We start from the raw sequence: 19,797 nt of genomic DNA on the forward strand, positions 1-19,797 counted from the left end.
TTGTCATCTTTGCCCATCTATCCTTTTGTTACTGGTTGGAATAGAAGTCATCTTAGAGAAGGTTTCTGCTGGTTGAAAAGCTAAGGACTTTGGTTAACATGCAAGGCAAAAGCATCCTTCCCAAGGAATTAACATGTATTGCAGCTAACTGTACAGCCAGGTTAGGGTAACTCCTGCTTCTTCTCTAAAATGAAAGAAAATCCTCTCCTAATGTTCCTATTACACAAAGCCATGACTGTTACTTCTCAACTATGGTTGCGGTTACTCATTTTACCTGTAAATGGCAATGCTTTATTTTCCATCAGAAACCGGTTGTACCTCTCCATGTACCTGCAAATCTTTGCATCATATCCCCTCTTGCTGAGATAGTCAGCAGAAGTAAATCTTTGGAAACGCATCAGTCTTGTCCTAACTTTCCACCCTTACCATAAAGAAAAGTGCCATCACACTCAGAACTAAAAATGCCAACTTCAGGTTGTATTGTTTTTATCAAGGTAAGACATCACAAGGAATTACTTTTTTCATTCATTTGATTCATTTTTGTTCGTTTACATTCCTAGAATCCCCCCCCCCCCAGCCCCTTAAGGTAGACAGAGTACCCTTCCCACTGTACTAAAAAGGCTTCGCTGTTCAAATAAAGTCTTTTAAAAATACAGATTTATTCTAAGCACATGAAACAACAGGATAGGCACAATTATAAACACAGAAAGATTAAACATGGCAATGAATTTGCTGCCACACAATGCAAGCAATAACTTAGAGGCAGAGGTTACCATTTTACATACGAAACCTGCTGACAATTGGTTATTTATGGTACTAGACATTCTAGACTTTGCTCATCTCAGTTTTAATTTGCAATTATCCTGTCATTCCACCCCTTCCAACTTTTTACTTAGAAGTTACGTGTGTAAATACATATATATTTTAAATACTGTATAAAGTGCATTCAGATGAAGAATGGGAAAAGGTAAAGGCCCAATTTCCAGTGCACTAGAGGGGACTGAGGCAACACATACTCTAATAGCTGGTTAGGAAGAGCTTGGTTTTGCAGCAAATAATATATTGAGCAATGGCACAGTAATACAAACATGGTTTCTAGGAGATAACTTCAGAGTAGATATTAACTACTAGAACTATGGCTTGACAGCATATTTGCCTTTTAAGTTGTGCAGAGCACGGTCACATTCCTCTGTTGATAATTACTAGAATAAAAATATGCTGAAGTTTGAAATGTTCCTTCTAATGTGATCCTGAACAGTTGTTACTGTAAACAACATTCTACTTATTTTGAAATAGTCCATTAACTCTTGGGTCTTATTGTCTGCATTTTCCTGTAGACTGTGAGCTGCTGTCTTGGAATTCCAATTAGTTTTTTTGTTGTTAGAAGTGCAGCCACTTCCATCTTTAACTAGCCTTTAAGGCTAAAGCTGTTTCTGTTAACATCAGTGCATCAGCATGTCTTGTTTAGAAGCTTAGGCTTTATAGTTCACAAGTCGTTAAGGGAAATCTAAGGACAACTAAAAGAAAAAAACAGCTTCAACCCTCAACTTCTCGTAACTCATTTGTGTGTCTTGGAAACTTGAGAAAGACTAAGGGATAATGCAAATTAAAACACTCTGGCATAATTTTTTTCCCCTTAAGACATCTTGGGGATGTAGAGGAATTGAGCAGCACCAAAAACTCCACTTGTTTTTACACAAGTGGACTCCTCAGTCTCGTTTCTGAGAGGTCACTGCAGTGCTGGAGCCTCTTAGCACATCTGGTACTTTTGTAGAAGCATGAACTTGGAAGACAGTGAGCAACATTCCCAGTATTGTGATACTGACATCAAGGACAGAATAGTTACAGTGGTTTTTCCCTTACACTCAACAGGAATAGCTCCTCCTGATATGAAAGTAAAAAAAGAAACTTCTTTTTTTAAATTGTAACTTCCATCTCTATTTTATACCTATTGTGCTTATGAATAGGTAGGGAGGAAGTCCTGTGGAATTCAAGAGATGATTTCTTTAACTCTTCTCAGTCATCCTTTTTGTCAGAGGTACTTGAGTTATCCTCTTCATGGCCTTCAGGACAGACTTTATTTCTTGCAATTGGTGTTGTTTCTGAGACTGGGATTGTACTCCTTCTAACTGGACTGCGTTTGACTTCAGGTGACTCAATGTCATCCTCCTCCAACATATCTAACTGGTATCTCTGTAGCTCTAGGTATGTAGTGAACAGCTTGGCATATTCTGGATGCTTGAATGCAAAGTCCTTGAACTCATCTGAAAAAAATAAAAAATACAGACACTATCCTGCAGCAACAGGATCAAAGAGAATTTCAGTGCCTGCTCCTTTTACTGAAGCTCATCTCCAGTTACTTTCCTGTGAAGCACCTCAGGCAAATCGCATAAAGTATCTATGTCTGTGCTTCAACAGTTTTCCCCAGAAACAGGATATGAGAACCATCAGATAACTCCAGGGAGAAAAAAGGTAGGAAACTCTCACTGTCAATATGACTATCAGAGTCCTCTTTGTTACAAAAGGACATAACTTACCATAGGACAGCTTCCCAGTTTCATCTGCATCTATTTCTTTAAAGAGCATAGAAACGTCAAGCTCAGGCACACCCAGAGCTGACTGAATGATAGAAGCAAACTCATCTTCTGTTATAGTGCCATCCTCATCCATGTCAAAGAGCTGGAAAAGACATTATGGTAGAAATACTTTAGCATCAGTTTGCCTGTGAACCTTTGGTACACATCAGCCACCCATATCAGGTTTCTAGTATTCAGGAGGTGATCTGCAAACAACACCTGGGATTTGAAGAGCCTGGTTGCATCTCAGTTACTTTCTATTGCAAAAGATTTTATGTATGTTCCCTGGAAGGAGACTAAGCAGACACTTAGCAAAGCAATGTACATGCTATAGTTGGGATTAGAATATTCTCTAATAGGAGAAGTATATAGCAAACCTGCAACAACAAACAAACCTGACAGCATTATCAGTAGTAAAAGCCATGCAAAACTGATAAAAACAAAATGTAAACAAAGTTTATGTTAATTGTCACCATGAGCTACACTAAGGGTCTACTGGATTCAGCCGCAGTATAGTGGAACATCGCAGATTTTAGTATTAATTTTCATTAAGTTATGGCACAACTGCCATCAGATTAAATTTGCCATAGTTTATGCTCTGACATAAAATACCTCCATTTTAGTATATGTGATCTGTCATCCACTAAGGAATTATCGTGATTAACAAGCAATTTTGGTGACTGGAATGCAGACAGTAGGTGTACGTTGATCATCCCATCCTTCCCGGTGCAATGACAGTAAGCATCTGCTATGAATCAACCCCTTGAGAAATACAAGGGATGGATGGCTATAATTCTTAAGTACTGGCTACAGGCAAACTTTCCCATTGCGAAAGAAAGTATATTTAGTGGCAGAGAAAACAAGTGGCAAAAGGAAACCTATGGTTGCATTTCAGACTGAAATAGGCTTTTACCAGCTGAACCAGTCATTTCCCACTGAAACTGGGAATTAAATTATTAATTTTATAATCAGTGCAACTGTTAAGATACTGAAGAGAAAACAAAACAATGAAACAGCAACAATTGCTGCTAGGCTTGCTTCTTCCTAGGAATTTGTAGTGATAAAACATCCGTGAAAAAGCACAAATCACTTTGAACAGCTGTAGCACTTATCTGTCAAGCAGCCAGTGGATATAATGGATTACCCTAAAAATTCTGGTATTTCCCAAGTATGCATCAGCACTAAAAGGTATCCAGTTTAAGATGAATATGATCCGTATCTCAATATATTGTTCAGTATGGTTCGTAGGAACAGATTAGTGGGTAAAATAACTGAATCTGTGTCAAAGATCTACTGAAAAAAAAGTCACTTGAGCATTTTCCTGTTCAGGGATTCACAACCTGGGCATCTCTGGCCACATATTGCCTGTTTGTACCTGAGATCTGAAAGGAGCTACTGCTCCTAGACTGCTTGTACTATCAGGACGCCATAGTAGAAGCCAGTAGATGATCTTAGATGCAGCCCAGTTTTGGATCTGCCAGTCCTGAATAGCCTTTCTTGATTTTTTCCCCCTCCTCGTTGTTAACAACAGTGACTCTCAGTAGAGTCACTGCTTGACCCATAAGAGGATATTGCTCCATCTATTGTCTACTTGTGACACTGAAGAACCACAGCAGAAAAAACCTCAGGCGAAAAAACTGCAAGTGCTGCTGAATCATTTTTGGAGTTAGCCTGCCAAGTTACATATTCATTAGTGCCTTCACATGGCTTTTGAAACCCTTTTCTATGAAGCTGATGCCTGCAATTCTCTCCCTCCCCTTCAGACTCTAAATGTCAATTGGTTTAAGAGTATTACTCACATTTGCATAACAGATTGAAGCTGTAAACTTATGATTTGAAAGCTAACAGATTTACAGTCAGTCTTGATTTGTCAGGTTTGTAGATTCACACTAAATTGAACTCACCTTGAATGCCATCCGAATAGTCTCTTCTGTGTTGGCCGGGTTACAAAGAATAGACAAACCAATTACATATTCTCTGAAGTCAATGGTGCCGTCTCCATTCTGTAACCAAAATCCGTATGGCAGTATTTATAGTTAATATAGCAAATTGCTTTAAAAGCTGTTGTATAAATCAACTATACAACATGCACTAAGACAGTTTACAACACGAGAGGTATTTGTTCTTCCTGAAAAAAAATACTAACAGCTCACTAAATATATGTAATACTAGGGCTGAAGTAGCTATATATGTATTTTCAATAGCTAGAAATGGGGTATCAATTTCTATCTTATAAACACACAAACAAAAAAGATTTAAAACAACTTACAAGTTTTTCTTTAGTATATGACCTCAAAGAAGCCTCTAACGAGAACTGGAATACATGTCTTTAAGGTAACTGTAACAGTTCATGTAGCACTGGCACTTGCTGAAGTCCAGAGCCCAATGCAACATCCTAGAATAAACAGGCCAACAGTGAGGCTGTTGCCTATAGTTAGTTCTTCCTGGGAACCTTTAGCAGTAAAATAGATGCCAGTGAAAGTACAGCCTGATGATGCAGTAAATCTACATGGTCTGTCTTAAGCCTTTCTTTGAGGTGAATGCATTGCCCTACGTGCTATTTTGAAGCCACTACATTGTCCTACCTTTTAAGCCACAAATGCAATGAATTCAGTGTAACAGCCTCTCTGATAATTCCAGTTCTAATCTGAATGAACAGTTCAATGTGTTAACTACAAAGGTACTTCAACAAAACATTTGAAGCTTGCTTTGATGGGATTCGTGATTAATTCTGTGTAAGCTACATTATATTTGCAGATCAGGAAAATGGCAGATGCCCGTTGAAATATATGCTTAAGTCAGTAGTGTTCCTGTGACCACACTGAAAGTTTCTTGAGGGTTTTGGGAAACACCCAGTCTGGGGAAGAAGCCATATACAAGAGTTACGTGAAGGGACACATGGTAGGTAATGAAAACATAGTAGCGATTACTAGTAGTTCGTAGTTTTGAACATTCACAAACACGACTTTCATAAAAAACATTTTAAAAGCAAAAAAGTGTAAAGCAGAGTTCCCTTTGTGGATGTGTTGTACATTTCAAGAAGAAAAAGACTTTTAAAGAAGCGGACTCCCTTAGTCTGAGGACAGCACAAAACTTTTTCAGCCAAGCGAGAGGGGTGGTCTCCTGGGTAAATCTGTAGTGAACAGCCAGATCTAGACTCTATTTCTGGCTCTCCTACCAACTTCTAATGCCCACTTGAGCATACCAGCCTTAACCTTTCTGTTCTTGACTTTCTGCTGCTGAATAGTGGAATATGGAGCTTGCCAGTGGAGAAATGCTAAGGCAGCTCTGTAGAGCGCTTTGAAAATCTTGGGCTCTATGAAATAGGGATTTCTGTCATTGAATGTAGGTCTTAAGATAGTCCTTGATTAACAAAATATGTGTAATAATGGACTCAGTACTAACTTTTATTTGTCAAGCTATATATTTGACAGGATTTAAAACCACTAAGATACAATTTTATTTAGCCTTCAACACCAATTCAAGACTGTTTTGCATGGAGAAGTGTGATTTTCCTTATATTAATGGTCTAACCAATCTTTTTTGAAGACAACCTTTGAACATCTTGTACTTTAAAGGCCTGTGAATTTTAAGGAAACTTCTTCGCAAAAATATGAATAGTCTTTAAAGTTATTTTCATGTGTGTCTAAGGGATATAGCTTTCAACAGTTTTCAATCATTAGAAAAGGACAATGTTCTCTCATAAATGCTATTTTATTTAGAAATCTGTGCTCTTATTGTGCTGCAAAGTTTGACTTTAAGTATTTTGGCTGCATCATAGTTCTCATAACGATAGTAGATCTAACTTTTAACATTTATCATTATAAACCTAAACTCTTAAAACAACTGAAGCAAGACTGTAGATAATAATTGTTCAAAGTTCCATGGAATATTATTTCTGGACAGTTTTATAGGCTGAATTCTTAGCAAAGGACTGTTTGCGATTAGAATATTTTTTAAAATTTATTTTTAAAGAAGAAGTATTAGTATCACAGGAAAAGAATTGGGAAGTAAACTTTAAATAAAATAGTCTCATTAAAAATAACTTTTGAAATCAGTTAACACAGCTTTGGCTGTGCTAAAATGACAAGAGCTAATAAGGGTCATGTTACTTTCACTAAAGTGCTAAACCCCAGTAACCAAAACTGAGTGCAATCTGATACACAGAACTCCAGCCATCTGAGTAGGAAATAAACTTACTATACTTGCAAGATCATGTTGTGACTAGCTCTAATAAACCCTAGGATGCTGGCTAACTTCCAGATGCTCTGGCATTTTGGTTAAGGAGAAATGATAGGTGTTAAACTGAAAATGCCAGAAATCCTTCAGTGTTCATGTAGCACCACTGCAAAAGAGCAACTTGCAATAGTCTTTCTATCTGTATCTAGCTGTTTTTGCAGCCTATGCATGCAATAATATTTTAAGGAAAAAACACGTGAGCTGAGCTCCGGTTCTCTAAATAGCAAAGTACAACATCAATATTTATATATTTGTATTTATGCTACACAAAATAACTGAAACATAGCATACCCTCAACAACCCTTGTTTTCTTTAAGGTAACTAGTTTTCTGCTACTGTTTTCACTATAGCATGCTATGGTAACTAGTGTTTTGTTGTTGGGTTTTTCATATAATACAGTAAATCTTACACTTTGCTAAACACTAAAATTTGCATTGTTGTGAACAGTCTCCATTTAAGAGTTGCACAAGGAGATTCGGGCTGGATAATCAGTAAACTTTATGCAGTGAGCAAAGCTCTCTGCAAGACAGATGCAGTCAATAAAGTTTAAAGTACTACTGCCCCAAAACTTTTTTCTCACTATGTAAGGCAACAGGAAAAATCAAGTGTGTGTATGTATATGTGTGTGCACTGGTCATTCCTGTTCTGATTAGCTGAGTAAACCATGAGTCACTTACAAGGCTACCACAAAAAAGCTACAGCTGGACCATTTGAGGAGGAACTGCAGATGCACCTCTTGTGTTCATATCCCGGCTCATAGTCTAAGAAGCTTTTGCTGTAACTCCAAACTTCCACTGCCCATTGCTACATGCAAGTCCTAACGAGTCAGAAAGGGAAATTCTGAAACAAACCTGGTAGGATGGTGCTCACGTAGAGGTACCACACTTTCCCTCATGCTCAGTTTTCTATTACTCAGAGCCCAAATGCCACTGTGAATAACTCTGTTTTTTCACTGAATAACTGGGAGGGGGGTGAATGCCATTATGAAGGAACTGACCTCTTTCATCACAATACAACTATTTTTACTGTTTCTGTCACCCAGTTTGGTATTAAACAAAGAGCAGGAGGAAAACAGTCTGGGCAAAAGTTGTAAGTTAACTTTTTCCTAAGTTGCAAGTAAAAGGCCTCTGCAAGTATACCAGTCAGGAGATTTCATCAGTTTGGAAAATACTATCTGCCAACTGCAAGATTTAGAAATCAAAGCTATGGAGATTTAGAAACAAAACCAAAACACATTAGTATTCAGATGCCCTGCAGCTATTGTGTGGTATTTCTCAATTAGTCACTGATGTCTCCCTGGGGAGTGGCAGGGGCATGTAGACTCTTACCTCTGGAGACTGTGCGCAGTGCAGTACACAGTGCCCAGGCTGGGCTACTCCACTCATCCTTTCACATTCCAGTCAGCTGGTACACACCCTACACAATTTTCTTTTAAAGCAGCACAGCCCTGCTGAGAATTCTGCTTTGTTACATTGCAGTGCAAGAGCTGTTTTCATCAACTATGTAATCCTTAATTTGAAGAAATGTACATTTGACAGTTCACATTATTCCTTTTTTTTTTTTTTTTTTACTCAAAAATTGATGTCTTGGACAGAACTGCATAACTAGCTTTAGTGGGACTCTGTGCCCTGATAAAATTTAACTCAGAAAGCCAGAGGTTGATTTTGGCTGGCTGGCTGCTATGGGATTGCATTATTACAGCAAGCTTCTCTAAATATAAACGCAGTATTTTAAGTTGTTCTCATTATAACTATAATAAGGCTTCAAGGAAAGAGAGAAAAGACTAGTTAACAGAATTGTAGGATGGAGAAAAAGGTTGTACGAGTAGCCTTATATAAGTCTTCAATTTTGTCCTGGCCAGTGACAATACCACTCAGGTTTTGCTTCAGCAGACAAGCATGAAAAAGCAGAGGTCAGAAGGAAATTAAATATGATTATGTGAATTCATTCATCATTACAGTTATTGTAATTGTCATGTTTTCCCCCTTGTTAGGAATAACTGCACAACTCTGTTTACTAGTGATTGCCTTCAGGCAAGCAGCTTTATTCCAGCCTAGTGAATGCTGACAAATCGGAACAGTAACACCACAAAGCAACACCAAACTTATGAGCTTTTTATATAACACGTATACTCATATACAAGCCACTTTACATGAAGAAGTAACTAAACTTTGATGCAGAGATAGTTTTGAGAGACTTACGCAGCTGTCCAACTGACACAAACCCTTCAGAAAAGCAGACTAATGCACACAGAAGAGGAATTGCAACACTGTAAGCTGAGCTATCTACCACTAACTACATCTGCCTTAGAACAACAGAAAGACTACAGTTCTATAGTACGGGATTGTAGTCTTCCATGTATATCTTCCACACAAAGCTTACTCTTCTCTGCTATGCCTTCATGAATACATGGTCAGCTGCAGCCAGTCTTCAATGGTCATTTTGATCTGTCCATCTCCACCTTGGTCTAGGGACTTGAAGGTCCGGAACATGCTGTCCAGTCGTACCAAGCAGCTAATGAAGTTGTTGAAATCCATGCTACCGTCCTCGTCAGCGTACCTGCGCACGATCACCTGGCAGAGTTGTTCATGCAGGGTGAAGCCTGCAGCCTTCAAGGCATCCGGCAGCTGAGCTCTCCCAACAGTGCCTGACTGATCAGTATCATACTGCTTGTATACACATTGCCATTTCTTGATGTTGTTCCACAGATACTTAAACTCTTCAAAGCCCAGTTTGCCATTTGTATCACTGTCCATGACGGCGACCATGCTACGGCATGTGTCTAAGCTGAAGCCATCTGTCTTCAAGTCTTGATGCCTGGAAACGACTTTGTTCAGGATGTCCCTTAGCTCTGTGGCAGACACTTCCATATCATCTCCAGCCAGCTGGACAAAAAGGCAACGAAACCGTCTGATCTCCTCACTCTCATAAGCTTCCACATTCATAAAATGATTGTGAGGAGGTGGAGGTGGCTCTGGATTATACTGAGCTGCTGCTTCACTTATAAGATTGACAAGACCTCCGACAAGTCCTACAAGATTCCCTCCATGTCCACCTCCTGTTAGAAGACCTCCAAGGCCACGTGCAAGGCTCCCTCCATGACCACTACCACTTCCTCCACTCAGCAAAGCTTTAGCAAGGAACATTGTGAAGATTTTTTGAAGGGAGTTACTCAGAGATCCTGTTCTTCTGTACCTCTCCGAAGTTGTACTGTGTCTGAGCTGGGCGTGGGCACAGCACAGCTTATCTGCGTGCTTACGCTTCACCATGTCTGTGCATGTCTCCAGCTGCCAGAGTTATCTCAGGTGTCAGTAGTTTTTGTCAATTGTTGATACACGTCTATTTCTTCTTTTCTTCTCTGCGTAGTTAGCTTTATGTGATTTGAGGAGTCTTTTTAACAATGAGGCTGAAAAGCCACAGAGCAGAAGTCTCAAAATACCTGTGCTCATAACTGCAGCAATTTGAAAAGAGCCCTGCCACATTAGTGTGACTGTTCCACAGTTATGCTGATCTCCTTAAAGATAAATGCAGCAAAAGCTTACTAGAGTCTTGTCTGTTCCTGCTATCTTTTATGCCTTCAACTTTTTAGTGAATTGAGCATTACATTGCTAATTCTAGTCTCTGACGCTGTTGTGCCATATAGGTGAAGTGAGAGGAGCCTTGATCGCCCATAATTATTTTGGTTGCCACACCATATTTCTATTGTATGTACTGTGCTTCAGGACTCGGACTATATGTTCATAGGAGCCAATGGTCCAAGATGGGGAGGCAAGAATTAAGAAAGGATGAGTACCTAGCTCTGCTAGAGCTTCAATGCATTCAGCAATTAAGGAAATACATTTGACTCCTCTCTATTTTAGAGCTTGTAATACCTTTTTTTTATCTGGAAAAATCCTGAAAAAATTTTGATCGGCATATACAATGCAATGACCTCCCAAGTACAGGTGTACTGCTAAAGCTAACTTCATCAGGAAGAGTGATGCTGAGCTGGGAGAGGTCCTATGGTAAGAAACAAACTCCAGTTCATAAGCACTTGCAGTACAACATGCTGCTTGCAGTGTAGCACATATTGGGTGCCAAGAAGTAAGATGAATTCTATGCTACACTCTAGTCACTGATGTTTCTGGTATAGTCAGAGGGGTGCATCCACAGAGCAATTTTTCTCGTCTTCAGAGAGAAGTAGAAAATGGGAGAGATCACTCATGACTATGGAGGAAAGCCTAAAGGATCACATTAACGCATAGCCTCCTTTATGGCTGGAGGTAGGCAAGAGGAGTCCTTATAGTGTCTAACAGCACCCTTCACAAACACAGCAGGAACATACGCTGTGGTCAGCTTCAATCCGCCTTAAATTATCCACTTAAAACTACATCAGTTAATTAAGCTGTCAGAGTTTACATAAGCTCAAAATCTGGGGTACGCAAAAGGAAATATTCAGCTATTCCCAGAATGAAGATTATCATCTGATGGTGGTGCAGCTGCTTGGTCCAAGAGATGGCTGTCATCTCACAAGGTACAAACTGACCAGCTTTTTTCCATCAAAACTTATGAAGGAAACTGTAAGAGTCACCTATCTTGCCTATGGGAATTGCTAACCAAGAAGCATTTACTAAGCTGGATATAATGAATTAACTATCCTTTTGGGATGTGATTTAAAAAAAAAAATTGTCAACAAGTCAGTTAACCAACTACTCACCCTGTCAAAGAGTAGAAACAGCTCTTTGAGGACATCTGAAATAGGCAGCTTCAAGTACTCCGCAAAGTCCTCAATTCCAATTCTTCCCCCTTTGGAAGCACTTGCAATAGCAGCAAAGGTATCCAACTGCTCTCTGACATGATTCCATTTTAGGCTATGCAAACATGAGGGAGAGGAGATATTTCTATACAGCAGATCTTGGACAGATGGAATTTCAGTAGGAGTTATTACAGTGTTCAAAGATGAAAAACAGCCAAACAGAGCATGCATGTACAGCATTAGAAATGCTGTAGTTCCAACCTGATATTTTATATGAAAACAGCAATTAATACTGCTCCCCTGGGTTATTTATATTAAAAGCAGGCAGTTCCATGCTTCGGTATATCAGACTTCCTTAGAGTAACTTCCCAAACCTAGAATCATCTGTCCAGTTACTAGGCTAGTCTAGCAGAGAGCTTTTCATTACCGTGAATTCAAATGTGGTATTATTTTGATGCATCATGCCCTAGGGTGAATATTGCCTTAAAAGAAGGGAATAGATCTCAGCTCTATTAACTAGCTTTCCACCCAAACACTAGTATCACTACAGCCTGAAAAGTATCTTGATCTCTCTGCAGAAATACACCACTGCATCTCAGTAAGAGTGATTAGGATTGCCATGTAACTATTGAAGATTGTCCCAGACAGAGTTCTATAAATGGATATATAGCAAATACGTAAGAAGTCAAGATTTATTGTGCACATACTTCAGATTTGACCACAGCCACGCCAAGTTATTTGATGGAGTTACTGTATGATTAAGTGGTCCTGTCCTCAAATACCACTGTATCCAGGCAGAAAAAGCCAATACCACTAGGGAAACATGGCTGCACAGTACAACTAAGTAAGCCCCTGGCTGAAGTCTGAGTCTGGAAAGAAGTTTTTTTTTTACTTCCTAACACACACTGTCTGTGCATCTCCACAAAAGCAATTTAAATTGGGCACCAAGATTACCATCAGGTGCTTCAAATAGCTACTGCTCTATCTTCCTCACCTTTTGGTGAGATAAGTCCTTAAAAGATTAGAAAAATGCATTTTTCCTCTTGTAACACTGCCCACAAAAATTAGTTGGGATTAGTTTGTACTGAGGTTTTCCTCATCTCTGATGTCCATATAGTTTATGAATTTAAGTTGTGTACATAAGCACACTACGTCACACATGGCCAAGTCATTTGTCAAGTAACGTATCCTTTTATAGGTGGCCATCAACACCTGTATCACTGCAGTAATTATGCTTCCAACAGCTAAACTTCCCTTACTTGAGTTTCTTGCTAATTTTGGTGAACTCCACCAGCCCAGCTTCCATGGGTAAAGTCAGCTGTCCTGCTGAAATCATCAGTCTGCAGTCTTCAAAAGTGTGATCAGTGACTGGCACATTCAAAGCACTGGAACAAAATTAAGGAAAAAGAAACATTTCTTATATTTCTTATATTAAATTTCTTATATTAAAATTACTTTTAGTTGACTGTTTGCCCTCTCTGTCTGTTTGGCTTTTATGCTAATATACAGAAGAAATTAATTCTTGCACTGCTGCAAGTAGGAAAAAGCAATACATACCATTTTGTGAAACTGTGAAACCATACTGTGAAATTATGTTATGGCAGCGTCATGATGTTTTAAGATTTACAATCTTGTAAATGCAGCCCAGTAACCTTGGAGAACAAATCACTCGCTTATTCTTGCCAAGCAAATATGGGAGCAATTTATTCCAGCTTTCCATGAATTGAACATACTATGTTCTAATGTAAGACAGCCTTCTTTATGGTCCATGTAAAAACAATCAGGGTGTTTTAGTATATGAATTTGACACCTCTTAGTGAAAATCTAGAGCAATTCCTATTAAAAATACCTGGGACTTAACTAAATTGTACTTTATGGCCGAGATATATATGGAATTGCTGGATATAAAAGAAAAGTTCTCAAAGATTTTTATTCATGACGGATTACATACGTTGCCATGGTTTGCCGGACTCTGTTGGCAAAAAGAATGGGATCATTCTTTTCTTCCTCAGTAGGAACATGAACAGGCAGAAACTGAAAGAGATGAGTTATCCAATCAATTCAGTAGTCACCACTTTATTAGCAACATGGATAATTTCTTGTTATTGTTTGGAAAGGGGGAAAAAGAGGAGCTAAAAAATGAGCCATGCAATGAAGGAACTGAACGCTAGAGGTCTCAACCACCTTAGAAACCTCTCAGGCTCTTCTGCCTTAGCCATGCAAATAAGATTTGGGTCAAATCTGCCTCTTAAAGATTGGTAGAAGCTGCTTTAATATGAAAAATCAAACCCCCAAAGAAAGGAAGTTTTAACAAATGCATACTTAGTTAGAAAATTAAATACTACACTTGTAAGAATGTGAGTCTGAAATACTGAACGCTCCTTCTCAAAGATTCTTTATAAGTGATGTTATATACTGGAATAGTGTATGTAAGATTTATTATGTTTTTAAGTACATACTGCAGTCCCACCTCATACCTGTTAATTGTATTTGTCAGCACATGACTGATGAGTTTCCTGTAAGTTCTTCCTCCATGATAAAAATGTTAAGGAATCTTAGTTCTGAGTTGTAAGTAGAGTACTATACTGGATACAAATACTGTAAAATTTTGGAACTCCGAGCAGAGAGTAAAAACCCCAGCAAAACAACCCCATCTCCTCCAAAACCTTGAAAACACCCCAGATATCTAAACTGCAACATATTTACTGATCAGGATTTACTCAATGCTACTAAAAATGTACTACAGATGAATTATTATCTAACATGGCATGAATTAGCATCCGTTTGTTTGCAAAATAGTGTGTGTGTACGAGTGTTTTGTTCTTTCCACTTCAGTCTACAGTGTTTACTTGCAGCTCTGTTTAGCATGCCTTTTCTCAGTTATGGTTATCATTTATCTTGGTTCTGCTACTCCCCACCCTGCAATCTTGCCCTTAAATCCTAGAATACAGCAATTCTAGAATAAAGTATAAGGTGTTGCTCATGGTTCGCTGGGAGGCACACTTGCTAATTATGTGCCAATATGTTTCTTCAGTTACATTGAGTTGCTGGTGATGCACTAATATAGCAGTAACTGCCCATATAAATGCTGTCCATCCTGAAGAGCCTTTTAGTCTTTGTTTTGAAGGAATGCTGCCTCTCTGATTAAAAAAAGTATGTTTATGGAATAGGTTTTCTGTCAAATAGCCATAACAATTTTCTGTTTATGGCTAAAAGTTTTCTCCCCTGCAAGGACAGCAGGGGTCCAGCTGTTCACATGAAGGTTTGAGATATTCCTTCTATAAGCAGTTGCAAACTCTGTTGAAGTCTGACATGTCCCTGCTTATACAACTCCCCTTCAGAAGTCATGTAACCCTTAAATCGAGGAAGCACAGGCACACTGTACAGATGCAGAAAGCTGTGTCATCACTAGGTGTGATGAAGTAATAACTCTGAGAGGTTTATCTATGCAAACATGGGGCATGGTCTTCTAAGTGGTCATTACATCATTTGAGGCTGAGGTCTTGCTCAGACAGCAACCTGAATTTCTGGTAGGTTAAATACCACCTCTGTCCCCTTCAAAAAACCCACCTACAATTATTCACAAAACTGGTTTACCAGAAACCATGTCTGGAGATGGAGAATTTGGTTTCTTGGCCTCCTGAGGTGGCATGCATGATCTCACATATAGCCAGCTGCTTATCTGGTGAAGACTAGTAGGTATACCTTCCCTGTCAGATTGCAGTCCTGTTAGAAAATTCTTCACAGCTCTTTCAGTAGGAAAAATACTTCTCTGATCTGCTTTTGACCTTCTTACAGAATTTGCCAAATGCTGTATCTTTTGCAGTCCTAAAACTCACTGCCAGGTTCACTGTTTAATCTTCAGTATCCAGTTTGTTAGAATATGAGTAGACACATATGCACATACTCCCTCGGACTACAGGAGTACGTCACTGTTCATGCACAGTAGGTAGAGGCAGCACAAGACTGACTGGAGTGGAGAGGCTACTTCCTTGCAGTATGGGACAGCAACAGAAATGTGCGCTCCTAAAAGGAGTAGTCCGATTCCCTCCTTCCCCAAACAATTCTGCCCCTTCTCTTTTTAGAAATGGAAGGACTTTTGCATTGATGCTAAGAAATTAGTTCCACTTTGGGGACACATGCTGCTGTGAAAGCTGCATGTTTTTTTATGTTTCAGTTTAATCTTTCAGAACATGAGATTCATTTTCTAACAGGCAAGTTTGAGTTCTGTTCTGAAGTAGGGGAAAATAAACCTTCTACTAAGAGGGCTACATTAACTAATTCTTGCTCCCACATACATAAATTACACAGATATGTCCTTCTGCACAAAATCATTAGGAGAATTGACTCTTTAGTACACCTTCTATAAATATGTCTGCTGCACGTACTATACAGTAACAAGGTGCTCCCTTGAAAATGAATTTGTTTCACAACAAACGCCATATTGCTAATTGCTAGTAGTAGCAACACAGGTTGTGTTCACAAAGCTTTGCACAACTTTGCTGAATTCTGTGTTTTGCAAATAAACAGCAAAACCTGTCTGAAATTCTCCCATTCTTCAGGCCCCTAAACAAACTTAGTCCACACTGACAATCCTTTGTGGTTTGGTAAGGAATGTGAAGTACAACACTTAAACTGATGGCACCTCAGTTACATGGCTCCTCACTACTGTGTTTCGAATGTTGACTCTTTGACAGGGAGCAGCTGGACTAAGCGTAGAGATACAAAGAAGTGTGTATGTTGTTTCAGTTGTCATTCATCTGCCTTTGTGCTGTGCAGCTGATTTTAATGATCAAGGGAAGAGGTTCGTTATACAAAGCTCAGCTTTCTCCCCAGTGCCAGTACTAGTGTCCTTAAGTAAGCTCTTCATTGCAGAAAACATTTTAGAGTTCAGTCTGGGAAGATGGTGAGGAAGACATGGATGCTTTGAAGGGAGAAGGGAAATGAGAAGGTGCATTAAAGAGAGAAGTTGTTACCTTTAACAGAACATACTAGAATTCTTAGTTTTAACATCTGTAAAATGCACGTGGTGATAATGCTTTAAAACTAAAGGCATTTCTGACAGCTTTCTTCCAGGAACTCATCAGATAAAGTGATGCATAGAAATGGACAACAAATATAAATATATTACCACAATTCTGTTCTTGTTTCTGAGACATTTGTTTATTGTTCACTAACAGTGACAAATAATGTGAATAAATTGGTTGCTTTATCGTAGTAAAAAAATATTGCTAATTCTTACCTCAACTTCTACTCTTGTGAAGAGCTGACACAGCGTCATTAGGCACAACTCTTTTCTGCAGGCAAGAAAGAAAGAGGAAGAATAATACATTTTACTTACTTAAAAAACAAAGTATTTGCATGTCAGTAGACGAAACTTTTAAAAGCATTGACAAAAACACAGCCAATACTGGGTAAGGTTTTCAAGTACCTTGCAGTGAAGTTCCCTGAAATGTTGCTTTCAACATTTTTTTCTACAGTGCTTCTGTGTACATCTGCTACTTGCTCACTGGGCAGGCAATTTGTTTTCTGTTGTTGTGCATATTAACAATACTGTACAGTTCTTTGGCCAGCAAAACGTATATGTTACTTTTTCTTTAAAGAGGTGAATACATCCTGGATTTTAAAGCCTGAAGAGTTTTGATTCTGAGAAGTAGCTTTACTTTATCTTTTATTCTCTCATCTGCAAAATGGGACCAGTAACTTCCTTCTGCAGAACTGAAGCAAGCATTTGTTAGTATTCGCTAGCCTTTTTGCAAATTATAGTGTTGCAAAAAATAGTGTTTACATGAATGTATTAATGAAGTGTCAGTATGTTCAGGACCTTCAGCATTTTTAGAAAAAGTCATAAATTTTAGTATCAGCAGGTAGGGGGAGGAAGAAACTGGGAAGAGGATAAGCATAATCACTTCCCCTCTTGAATTGCTCTTTTCACTGTGATTTTTAAGGAGAAACAGACATTTGCTCTTTACTTTAAATCAGGTAAATTATAGTAGAAAACCCTCAAGCAATCTTTCTTCTCCTTTTGTTTTGGACAAAATAAAAAGAGAGAAGGAAAAGGCAGAAGAACTAAGGGATACTTTCTACTTTCTGCAGCAATCCATTCTGAACGCCTGATTTTTTAAAATATTATGTGTTACGTACATATGTTATATGTTATACATTAGGTTTTCCTCCCAGTAAGGCACAAAAGTAATAAAGAAGTAGTAAGTGAAAGCTGGGGTTTCAGGAGGTTTCTGAGGAGGAGACTGGTACCATCCCATCCTGGCCGCAATATTCACGAAGTTTCACAAAAAGCATGACAGTTCTGCACTTTGTGAACTGAAGGTTTGTGTGGGGGATGGTCTTCTCCCAGTTCCAGTTATTTTTGTTAAGAATCTCTAGATTCTACCCCATCCATCTCTTGTCTTCCCATGATTTTGCCAAGCTGTTCCTTTCGTCTTCTCACAGGTTTCAATTTGAGCCTTCATCAACCAGCACCAGGCTTAAAGCAGTTCTCAGTTTTTAGTGAATGGGCAGCCTCCTCCTTTCCACAGGAATACCTCTGATATAATTTATTTATTCACCTAATCTTACACCATCTTTCATAACTGAAGATGTAGCTCCTCTTCAATCTGCCAGCATAAATCCTTCATAGGGGAAATCTGTAGTATGCTACTGAATTTGCAATATTCATTACTCTCAGTATGCTGATAACTGTAAAAGCAGTAATGAAAACAGCAAAAAATTCTTGGGAAACTAAATGAGATGGACATTTTCATCTAGGTCAGCTTTCATAATGTCCATTCTACAGGTATGCAGATGCTAGGAATAACTAATGATAGCTTAAAAGGCACTTATGATCCGCTCCACTTGTTCAGACATGCTTCAAAATTAGTTGCCTTAAAAATTTTAGTCACTTAGTAAATCAGTACTATGGTACTTGGATACACTACATATTCCACATGAAAATATGGCATATGGATTCTGCAAATCCACATTAATGTATGTTTATAAGGTGGAAAGTATTTTCAGTGCAGCTGTAAATGCTTTTTAATACTTTAATAAAATATTTTGGCATATTAGAACGCCACCTGCATTGAGAAATAAACAGAGATCCATTGCCTAAATGGTTTGCTGAAATTTTTGTCATTATTTCAATGCCAGATACTATATATAGCCTCTTCCCTAGGATCTCAGGACAATTGCTTTTGTTGGCTTGGGCCAAAATAAAAATCTGAAGAAGAATCCCTGTTACAACAGGAGAAGATGGGGAAGTCATACTTGTTTTGCTCATCTTCATTTACTTCAAATGAGATGGAGGAATGAATAAACAGAAGGGATAATTTTTTCTTGTGTGTATACCATGTAGGAAATGGTAAACGTCTATGGGTTTTGATGACTATGATTGCTCCCCAAAGAAAAAGAACTTAAAATCTTTCTTCTGCTCTAGTGTAATGTGCAAAACAGGAGAAACTTAAACAAAACAGTGGCAGAGCTGGAAATAACGCTTCGCCATTTGCAAACCCTTTCTCTAGCCATTCTGACTGCATGACAGCGTTATCCCCAAGTATTTCTCCCGCATAAAAACAGATCTAGAAAAGCATGTGTCTTGGCTGAGCTGAATCTGTTTGGTGGACTGTTTAGGAATGGAGGGAAAAAATTCTATACACACTGAAAATTAGGATTAAGCAACTTACAATGAATAGCCCTGCCACGTCCAGGTCACAGTATCCTAAGGAAAAAAAAAAACAAAAAACCACAGAAATATATGACAAAACTAGATTAAAGTTAGAGAGCAGATACGTTACAATATAAAACAGGCACAAGTTTAGTAAAAGCAGATGATGGTTTTAAGTCCTGTAGTGAAAACAAAAAAAAGGTGTCAAGACAACTAGGATCCCTTGCTTTAAAATTCTGGAAATAAGCATGGCAGACTTTTGATAATATAAAAAATTGGGAATAAAGTTTATATAGTTTCTTAGATATTTTAAATCATTCATTCTGATCCAAACAACAGAAGTAGGAAAAAAATAATCTAATAAGACTTTCCCAGAGGACTTCACCAGTCCCTTTAGAAAGGCACCCTCAAAAATATATTTCATTTAGTTTTTAAGGACATTTCTGAATAGGTAATTCACCATGCTTTTTCTTTGCCTTTTTCTTATTCTATGTTTATTACTTCCTATGTATGATTTTTACAATGTATACTGCAGATCCTTAATCCCTGTCAGTGAAATGTGATACCAATCCCCTTTAGTGGTTCAC

The 19,797-nt window shown here is 38.4% G+C and overlaps 2 protein-coding genes across 2 annotated transcripts in view; both read right to left on the reverse strand.

Annotated features, from left to right (window-relative positions):
* Positions 1-640: 640 nt before the first annotated feature.
* The window catches only part of LPCAT2 (lysophosphatidylcholine acyltransferase 2), a 33,843-nt gene continuing 14,686 nt past the window's right edge, over positions 641-19,797 (reverse strand). The window contains exons 7-14 of the mRNA XM_064459368.1: positions 19,230-19,264; positions 16,793-16,847; positions 13,502-13,584; positions 12,810-12,935; positions 11,512-11,665; positions 4,481-4,579; positions 2,538-2,679; positions 641-2,264 (exon numbers count right to left, since the gene is read on the reverse strand). Coding sequence (XP_064315438.1) covers positions 2,017-2,264; positions 2,538-2,679; positions 4,481-4,579; positions 11,512-11,665; positions 12,810-12,935; positions 13,502-13,584; positions 16,793-16,847; positions 19,230-19,264 — 942 coding nt within the window. The 3' untranslated portion in view covers positions 641-2,016. The remainder of the gene's footprint in view (positions 2,265-2,537; positions 2,680-4,480; positions 4,580-11,511; positions 11,666-12,809; positions 12,936-13,501; positions 13,585-16,792; positions 16,848-19,229; positions 19,265-19,797) is intronic.
* Positions 4,592-11,480, reverse strand: CAPNS2 (calpain small subunit 2). The gene has a single exon (XM_064459369.1). The coding sequence runs from the start codon at positions 10,082-10,084 to the stop codon at positions 9,215-9,217; it is 870 nt and encodes a 289-aa protein (XP_064315439.1). The 5' UTR covers positions 10,085-11,480; the 3' UTR covers positions 4,592-9,214.

The sequence above is a fragment of the Phalacrocorax carbo genome, chromosome 8 (genome assembly GCF_963921805.1).
Source record: "Phalacrocorax carbo chromosome 8, bPhaCar2.1, whole genome shotgun sequence".
NCBI lineage: Eukaryota > Metazoa > Chordata > Aves > Suliformes > Phalacrocoracidae > Phalacrocorax > Phalacrocorax carbo.

Coding starts and splice junctions, on each gene's coding strand:
- CAPNS2 (XM_064459369.1), bottom strand. CDS start 10,084: ATGGTGAAGCGTAAGCACGCAGATAAGCTGTGCTGTGCCCACGCCCAG.